This window comes from Pezoporus wallicus, unplaced genomic scaffold, assembly GCF_028554395.1.
Source record: "Pezoporus wallicus isolate ANWC-B61680 ecotype Strahan unplaced genomic scaffold, APGP_CSIRO_Pwel_v1 contig_3181, whole genome shotgun sequence".
NCBI classification, from domain to species: Eukaryota; Metazoa; Chordata; class Aves; order Psittaciformes; family Psittacidae; genus Pezoporus; species Pezoporus wallicus.
In genome coordinates, this window is record NW_026641700.1 from 6,789,662 (window position 1) to 6,799,639 (window position 9,978).

The following is a 9,978-nucleotide window of genomic DNA, read 5'->3' on the forward strand; positions in this document are numbered from 1 at the left end:
CTCTTTCAGTGGTGCTCAGGACAGGACAAGGAGCAATGGCCATAAACTAAAACACAGGAAGTTTCACCTCAACATGAGGAAGAACTTCTTACACTGAGGGTGGCAGAGCACTGGAATAGGCTGCACAGAGAGACTGTGAGTCTCCCTCTCTGGAGACATTCAAAACCCGTCTGGACACATTCCTGTGTAACCTGCTCTAGGTGACCCTGCCTTGGCAGGGGGGGTTGGACTAGATGATCTCCAGATGTCCCTTCCAACCATAATGATTCTATGATATGCCAAACTAAAAGGCAAAAGAGGTAAAAGAAACAAAAGGTGAATAAAAAAACCAACACTTTTCAGGAGCAGAAAGCTTTTTAAAAAAAAACTCAAACCATAAAAACATAATGTTCCCCCTCCCCCCCCCAAAAAAATACAAAACCTATTACAAAACCCCTTCCTTATGTGATGTACTTATGCCTATGAAATTGGAAGAGGTTTAGAGCAAACATCCTAATGCCTCCTTTCTAAGATTTCTTTCTTGGGGTGGAGGGGAAAGAGAGAAGATCTGAATTCTATAAGCCAGTGCCAGAAAATACACTGGGGCACAGTTTTATTCTGTCTACTCATCCCTCTCATCTTTATCTATGACCCCCAGAAGGCAGGCATTTGAAGACATGCTCAATTAATCCAATCAGCGATATTTACATTTGACTCAGCCACCTACATCTGCTACTGCTGATACCCTACCATTCCCTCCTGAAAAATCCATTTTGTTTCCTTTTAAGTACACTCTAACAGCCAATAGCTTTTCAGCTGCTTGGCACAGGTGGCTCCTAGCATGTCTTAAATACCATCTCCAAATCACTTTAGTATTGCCTTGTGACAACTTTTGTGACCAGAATTCAGTGTGAGTACTTACACCATATCTGCATATCCAAGATCTTTGAAAACAGTAGGGAAGAACCTAACTTTCTTCTGCTGTAAGAGGGAGTTAACAGTACAAAAAAGTCAAGTGCCAACAGTGCTTAGTATTTCAATGAAGTAAGGACTGCAGTATCCTTGGGGACCATGACTCACGATATTCACGAAGAAAATACTTAGAAAAAGACATAATGTAGTGACTGCCACTGCTAAAAATCTCGTAATAGTGAAATCAAGAGGAAAATATCAAGGCCAGGTTGGATGGGGCTTTGAGCAACCTGATCTAGTGGAAGGTGTCCCTGACCATGGCAGAGGGGTTGGAATCAGATGGTCTTTAAGGTCCCTTCCAACCCAAACCGTTCTATGATTCTATTATCCATATAATTAGAAAAGCAAGACAAGTCTATGGTACCCATGGAATGGCGTCAGTGAAAATGACAGGATTCTAAAACCTCAGCCTACTCACAGATGTTTTTCTCTTTAACATAAATGAAGTAAGTTAAACCAGGGGCTTGCCCGCATATCAACAGTGAAATTAAAACCTAACTTTTAACTGCTAATATGTAAACAATGCTCTGATTTAATCACAGTGCTTTTACTTTGGAACATTTCCAGGTGTTGACCAAATAAAACTTATTTGTTTTGCAGGTGTTCCTTAAAGCTACATGCCTGTTAGAATTTTTTTCTTCTTCTGTCCTCCAACTGTAGATGCAGGAAGCATAACAACAGCTGGGCAGTTTAGCAGCTGTAAAAGACAGATGCCCACACCTAGGAAATAGTTTCTTAGTAAAAGAAAATAGGGTCTGGAGCAATTTTTCATTATTTCCTCAATTATAAGATTTTACTCTGCAACTTGGCACCAGCTGGAGAGCTGACTTACACTGTGCTTCTGCTGAGCACACCAAACAGACTGCAGATCCTATCAGTCAGCCCTCTCTCATTCAGTTTTGACAGGGAAAAGGCCTTACGCTATTGCAGAAAAAAATAACATTCTGCCATGTTATTTTACTAATCCTTTATTATTAGTTCATGTGTTCTTTCTGGTGTCAACACTTACAAAGAGGAGGGCTTAAATAAGACGTTAGAAATATGTCTAGTTTGCACCATATCACCAAGATAAAACTCCCTAAATTCCGCATGTCTTATGCATAGAAAATCACATCTGAAATAGACTGATCTAACTAAACCACAGAAATATAGTATAAGCCTTCTTGTATCAAAACTTTATCACAGTAGTGGTTTTAGTCATTAGAAAAGAAGGGGAAACAAAAAATCCCAAACTTGGTCATACTGGTTCCTAGGTATCCTCTTAACTTTCCCAAGTCATTTACAACTACCATATGTTAGAGGAGTCTAAAAATGTTTCTAGATATTTTACTGAGCTAAATTTATTTGGATAAGAACACTTGCAGCTCCTGTTGACATTAATTGCTGGGCATTAAGTTGCTCACAAAATTCAGCCCACATATTTCAGTATCTAACTATAGGCTGTGTACCAATCCAGAAGAGCTGCTATCTCCGCTCATGGTGCCCAAAGTCAAACCAGAATGGTAAAAGGAGTCAAGCACTGCTTATTTCATGTGCTGTCTTTATCTTCCTCCTCTTCATCTCTACAATTCATGGAGAGTTTCACAAAATGGTTCTGCTGCAAAGCAGCAGAAAGGAACAGGCAAGGAAACCTCCTTCTGGAAGAAGATAACATAAAAGCAGTATCAAACAAAATCAACAGATCTTCATGGGAACAGAACAGGCAAAAACTCCAGAGAATAGAAGGGAGAAATAAGTTTCTTTAAAAATACCCCAACACTGAAGTACATTTGAAGTACCACATACTTTGCTACAGGGACTAATGTTTACCACAGGTAGTACAGCAGTGACAGAAAAACGTATGAAAAGAAAGAAGCCAGGAGAGATTTGATATCTTAAACACAACCATGCCAGGCTTCACTATTTCAAAAATGTTCTAAGAATTTCAATGCAGATACAGGCTATGAACAAATGAGAGCAGAATACAAAGAATTACTTAAGCATGTTTTACCATGGGTACAATAGTTGTGATTGTAGGAAAATGTAATACCCTGAAACTCCACTCAGAGCATCCTCCACTTAAAGCAAACATTGGCAGGGCACATGTTCTACTTCATAACACAACAAAGTAATGATCTGTTACAAGCAGTAATTGTTCCTGCACATGTATAAAAGCATGTTGTGCTGTATCCCTGGGAAGACAGCATGTGCTAGAAAAAGCAACACCTACGGCTGAACACTGTGAGTCTTAATAGAAGCTGTAAGAAAGAGGATGAAGAAATTAACATTTACCACCTGCATGTTACCAACACATAAATGAGTTCCCTGCGGCTGGAGAAATGCTCATAAATGCTGAAGTCTCACCATGTGCACTCTAAAGCAATCACCTCTGAACTTTTTGATCCTGCATCCCTAGCAGCAGAAACATTTTAAGCATGCATCCCAATATATACTCTGTCATAAATGAACTGAATGGGCTCCTACAGCTAAGCTTTTTTCTAGTAGAGATGAAAAGTCAGTCTTACCAGAGGCGGTGGTGGAGGGGGCCCTCCAGAAGGAGGTGGAGGTGGTGGAGGAGGTGGTGGTGGTGGTGGCGGCGGCACAGGCATCCTTTCAGATTTCTAGCTTCAAGCGGTTCTCAAAAATACAGCCAAAGTCTATGTCCTTGAGGGGAAGGAAGGGAGGAGAAAGAGAAATAGGAAAAATGGGAGGGAAAAAAAAAAAAGAACATGTTTATACCCTGTAAGCTGCAGACCAGCCAAATTTCTAGCTCTCAGCAGACTGAAGAATTTCATACTCCGCTACTTCCAACCCTACAGTACGAACAGCCTCATTATGGTTATCCGATGACAACATTCATCTAAAGAGCAAGCTCACAGATCTGGACAAGTGCCACGAATACCAAATGCATAGATGCCAGCCTGTCCAGATTTAACTGTTGCACCTTGCCTTAATCTACCTCATAGCCCTGAAATGCAAGTCCGTGGAGAACAAATCACATGTAGACATTTCTGCTGGAACAAAAACTCTGTTGACTTTAAGCCAGAAGTTTGCTGTTCTAAGGGCAGAATAAGGAACTTTGTAAGGTACATTGGACTTGCTCCAATGTTAAAAAGAAAGAAAAGAGAATAATAACTGAAGAAACAATTCTACAAATTGAAGCTTCTATTACCAAATGACAACATGCAAGTACCAGACATTTCAAGAATTCAAGGCGCATGAGTCTTTCCTGACATTTTAAATGTTATCTTTTCACAATTCTTCTGTAATACACTGATGAAAAAGACACAGATCTCCCAACAAAAGCCATATCTTTTTTTTTTTCCCCTAAAATGTCTCCTGCAGAACAACAGTGCATCACTCACTGATTTTCATCTCTAACCCAACCCCCAGGATGACTGCATACCCTCTCAATCTGAGGTCGTCTGTGAAGTTAACATGCAACTGCTGTATTTCGCCAGTAAAACTTCAAATGAAAGTACTAGGCAGCTCCAAAGTGAGCCCTTTGCAAGCCACACTTCATAACTTCTTTTATTTTGATAGCCATTCTTGGATAAATGCTCCAAATATATTTTTATATTTAGTTTTATGTTCACCATGTCATGACTCTCTTCTGAGACTTTTCACAATATCATGTGAAACAGTGTCAAAATCCTACAATTAAGCAAAATATGACATCCACTATTTCTTTCCTTTCTGTAAGGCCTTACCTTAGCAGGAAATTACATTGATTTGGCACATTTGCTCTTTATACATCTGTTTAGATGATAATTTCTTTTCTCCTCCAAGCATTTAGAAACATGTTACTCATTTTGATGTTTTCTTAGAAACTGTTGTTAAGTTGAATGGGCCACAATTCCCAGGCACTATTTCCCTCATCCCTCCTTTTGCAGGCACTCTATGCTTTTCCAGCTGTCTGAAACCTTTTGGTCAAGAAATTTAAGAATCACCTGTGTAAGCAGGAGTCATGAGACAGTTAAATCTGGACAACTTCAGGAGAGAAGACAAGACAGAAATGAGGCAAGTTACAATCTTTAGGGGAATACTTGGCTGTTTTGCTAGGGACAGATTAGAAGAGACAATGAAGTTAAAACATATATGCAGCTTTGTCCATTTCCTACTTAGTGTACGTGAACAACATCCAGGTAATATCCGAGTATTTTCCACTCTGCTTTATCTTGTAAAATTCTATGGAAGATCAATCAAAAATTAAATACTCAGAGCCTCTGCAACACTTGTTTTCTCCCTTGAGAGATTGCCATGCAAATGGCTAGCATATCAAAGCGCTCTGGATCTGTAACAGAATTGGTTACAATCACTTTAATAATGGCTTAATGAACCTTTCCAAGAAAGCAGGCATCACAGCATCTCCACCATTCCACCCTCGTTGTCGCCCTATGCAAAAAGCTATTATCAGAAGAGAGCTCTTCTCCTCAATTAAGTCATTCAAAAACATGGACATAAGGAGAATGACTCTTCCCTGCTAATAACATGTTTCTGGTTAATATCTTCCTACCCTGCAATACAGACCTTTTGTCTTCATTAAGGGTTTAGATTAGGAAATATGCTCTTAGTCAAATCGAAAAAAATACAACCCACACTTCTGTGGCAGACCACATGCGTGGCAGCAGGAGGTAAAGCACACTGGAGGCGAGCAGCAGTGGGAGAAAGGAAATGGGAATCGGCTTTTAGTATTTAGAAGTCACAGTCTGAAACACAACCAAATGACTTCTCTAGTTGCCTCTCTTAACCGTCCCTGCCCCAGTGCCCATGCCTCCAGCCTAAGTTCCAGAACAGAAACTGTGTGATTTGCAACTCAAAATTCAGTGCAGAGGTAGTGTTCACTTTACCATGTATTCCACTCCCCTATCCTGAATCCCCCTGAATCTTCTCCAGAGGAGAAGAATGTATTTTGGGGGGCTATAGTACACAGCCCTTGAATGAAATACTGGAGACACACTATAGCTTTCCTCCCATGCTGTTTCAAATCCTCTACAAATGAACTAGCTTTCAGAAAACTCTTCACATGTGTCTTTCTTTCTCTTATCACAAACTCAGAGGCTTGATGTCCTGTGCAGACAAATTGATAAGTCTTTTATAGAACTACTGTTACAGTGTGAAGGTGATCACATCTTATGCCTACGCAACGAAGAACCATTTTCCACAGAAAGGTTCTATTTGTTCAAGCTTTGGAAGGAGGAGTGCTGTCATTCACAGAAGCAGACAATGACAGCAAAGAAGGACTGTATGTAGATAAAAGTAGGCATCTTCAATCTAACTTACAATAATAACAAAAAGGGTATTAAAATTTAGTCATAACTGCACAATCTACACACTGGAATATGTAGGACTGGCTTTGAGAACCTCTTTTGTATTACCGCATCTATCTTGCATGGTATTCAAAGAAAATTATGGACGTCTGCAACATTTTCAATATATCAACATGTTATTTGGAGGCCTCTATTCCTTGGTTAAAGGCTGTCTTTCACTCTCTCCACACCCAGCTCCTCACCCATGAAGCTGCTAGTTAAAATATGGCTGGCAATTTCAGACAATAGTTTCAGAACATGGTGCCTACAAGAATACTGGGGAGGGACTCTTCATTAGGGACTGTAGTGATAGGACAATGGGTAATGGGTTAAAACTTAAACAGGGAAAGTTCAGGTTAGATATAAAGAAGTTTTTCACTGTAAGGGTGGTGAGGCACTGGAATGGGTTGCCCAGAGAAGTGGTAAATTCTCCATCCCTGGCAATGTTCAAGGCCAGGTTGGACAGAGCCTTGGGTGACATGTTTTAGTGTGAGTCATGCCTACCCATGGCAGGGGATTGGAACTATATGATCTTAAGGTCCTTTCCAACCCTAACTATTCTGTGATTCTATGATACTATTCTATTAATTAAAACCAAAATAGGAGTACCCTGTTGATCAGTTCTAGTGTCTGTTAAGAGCCAGAAAAGAGGGAAATGCCATGAAGGGTCCTTAAGGCACGCACGTGCTTTCTCCTCTCCTCTAAATGTATGTATTTGTAACTGGAAGAGAGGGGTCTGAACTACCCCTGAAGGACAAAACCAAAAAGATACAGTTTAAAAAGTTGGCAATAGGTGGAGGAGAGAAGCCTGCATGTTTAGCCTCAGTTTTCTCAGGCAAAAAGTATTGTAAATCTTCCCTTGATTTCCATATCACGGAACAGAATCAGGCCCAACAATTGCAGAATTTATTGCAAAAAAAAACCCCAGGAAAATCCCAAACCCTGCCTTTTCTAGTCCACCTGCCTTCCAAAGCAAGGTTGTACATTATTTTTAGTGCTTTCTGAAGTCTAATTTTAGGTGTCCCAAATAATGTGGCTTGTATTATTACCCTTGGGAAGCTCTTTCACAGTCAAATAACTCTCATAGTTAGGTTTTCCTGACATTCAGCCTAATTTCTCCTTTTCTTAGTTTGATCCCATTTGCACTCCACTGCAGATGACTCTACCTTATATCAAGCAAAAGTTTCTCCTACCCCTCAGCATCAGCTTTGTGAAATTGAAGAATTATAATTCAGAAGTACTTTTACAAGGACTAGTTATACTTTTTGAGCTGTTCTACTTCTCACAAGTCATTCCATCAGTCAGTGAACTGATCTCAAAACAATCAGCCTCTTTGTACTCTTGGTAAGGGTAATTCTAAAACTGGCAATTTAGGTGTCACAGATTGTTCCTTGCTTCTTCTCACAGTGCCTCCCTGAACAGCAGATGGGTTTAAGAACCACAGTACAGTCCTCAATGTAGAACTCTAGTTCCAAATTTCTGAAGGTTTAAATAAAGTCTTCACCTAGACTCTGGTTTTGAGCACAGACAAGCAGAATAGGTGCAGATCATTCTTCTTCATGCTCTGGTCTCTCAGTCCTGTGCTGAATTCACCTGTGGGAAACTCAATACCTCTGCCTAGGCTTTTATGCAGATTTGGTCTTACCTTGCCCAGCCACCAGATGTACACAAGCTCTGATGGAAGCACTCCCCAAAGGTTTCCTCCTGAAGTGTCACTGCCACAGTGCTAGGCTTACAACTAAGCCAAAGTCCTGCTGGCAACACAGAGCCACACTAAGAAATAACGCAGGTTTTGAACAGCAGCTGACACATCTCCACACTGCCGCTCAGCAGAAGTACCACAGGTCTGTCTGCAAAGACTATGCTGGAATACCTTCACCCGTCATGGAAAGAGAAGGCATGAAACCTTCAATGTCTAGAAGGGAAAAAGACAAGAGAGAGAAAAATAATCACAATTATTTAAATGCACATAATATGCATTTATACACAAAATAATTTCTTAACTAGTAGCATATTTATTTAAATGGCTACAGTCCTTCAGTCTTTAAGTGGCATAGCCATTAATACGAAGCAACATGGTTGGAATTGAAAATACAACCCTTTTAATTAATTTGGTGAAAGGACTGCAAAATACGGCTTCATTATTACTGGATTTGCAATCACTGCAACGGCACATTCTGAGGCAGCTAATTCAGCTTTGGGGAAATTAACAAGTCTTTTTTTGCTTCAAAGAGAAGGCTGGGGTAAATATTTTAAAGGTGTGCAGGAAAGCTTATTTAAAATATTGGTCTTATTTTCCTAATTAAAAACTGAAGGAAAAAAGTAGACCACAAAATCTGGTTTTAACTTTTAATCAGCTTTTATATAATTACCCTGTTCAGAGTTATAGCTTTTAAGTCCTTCTATTTTAATAGAAAACTAAAAGAATTTCAAAATTACACAGGAGAATCAGCATCTGCTCAACTTCTTGATCTGAAAAGCAGACAGTGAGCCTAATTGTGTCCCCATTTGCTCCTGTGAAACATCACCAAAAACAGCTGAAATCACAGATCTTTCAGAGACAGTAGAACATGTGCAGAGGCAGAGAAGAGGAAAAAAATAGAGAAGAGTAGATGTGTGTTACACAGATAAAGTTTTCTGCTGTCTCTGTCACACAACTGAAAATGACTTGGGAAAAGATTCTGTTTGGAATGAACCAGTTTATATTTTAATTATAACAGAATCAAACCACATAAATTTAAGCATCAGATGTTATATTTCTTTCTACTATTTTCAGTATTAATGATTTCTTGTGTTTAGAGAACAGAAGAAGGAAAAATCAAGGTAGAGCTTCTGAGTACCTTTACAGTCTTCTCCTTTGCAAAAATTACCCCGTCCACAACCACCTTGACAATCTCTGCTGTATACGAGAGATTTAAAGACAGTGCAGAAGTGTTAAACTGTTACAACCTTCTTTTACAGAAGAAAGGCAAACACACATATACATATACATATCCATCTTACTATATGTATTTTAAGACATTCACATGTATAATCCTATAGCTGACTCAGAAAACTCTAGTCTTTCATCATTTCCTAACAGATGGTACCTGAATTGTATGCAACTTAAGGAGAGAAATTTCTGCTCTCAGTTGCTGTGTACATCACTGCAATTAAAGGCAGAATCTGTTTTTTTTCAATTCAGTTGAAATGTACAAACCTTGAGGGTTCTTCCTCCATTTAAGGTGTGATGAAATGCTTAAGCAGCATTTGTCTACAGAGGGTCTGTGGGATTGCCTCACAGCACGTAACAGTATCCTGTACTTAAGCCAAGGAACATAAGTTCTCCCCGGTTTGGACTACTTCCACCAGGCTCAATTCAGCTAAGGGCTGCATCTCTTTTCTGCCTGAAAAAAACAGCATGACTCTTACTCTGTCAGGAGCCTGGTAACACTGCAACAAATTGGCCAGGGCTGACCTAGCACAGATTACAGGAATTTGGAGATGCCTTGTTTTCATGTGTGCTGTGGGTAGATCTCTGCTGGGTTCCCTGCAGTGCTGAGGCTGGAAATTACAGTGTTATGTCTTGACAAAACTCCCTTCAGAGGCAAAGCTGCACAGATGACTTCATGTCCCTGTAGATGACTATTTCAGGGTGTAACTTCCTCTGCTTCATGGGGATCTGCCATAGAAGACTAATTGCTGCAAGGGCGCAGAATAATAGAATTCGTCATCCTCGTTTAAGTAAGGAGCAAGAGAA

At 39.8% G+C, this 9,978-nt stretch overlaps 1 protein-coding gene across 2 annotated transcripts in view; it reads right to left on the reverse strand.

Annotated features, from left to right (window-relative positions):
- Positions 1 to 8,111, reverse strand: part of WIPF3 (WAS/WASL interacting protein family member 3) — a 302,270-nt gene extending 294,159 nt beyond the window's left edge. The window contains exons 1-3 of one of the 2 annotated variants that reach the window (XM_057424913.1): positions 7,885 to 8,111; positions 5,052 to 5,224; positions 3,456 to 3,594 (exon numbers count right to left, since the gene is read on the reverse strand). In XM_057424913.1, coding sequence (XP_057280896.1) covers positions 3,456 to 3,539 — 84 coding nt within the window. In that variant the 5' untranslated portion in view covers positions 3,540 to 3,594; positions 5,052 to 5,224; positions 7,885 to 8,111. The remainder of the gene's footprint in view (positions 1 to 3,455; positions 3,595 to 5,051; positions 5,225 to 7,884) is intronic. The other variant, XM_057424912.1, reaches the window with a different exon arrangement.
- Positions 8,112 to 9,978: the final 1,867 nt, after the last annotated feature.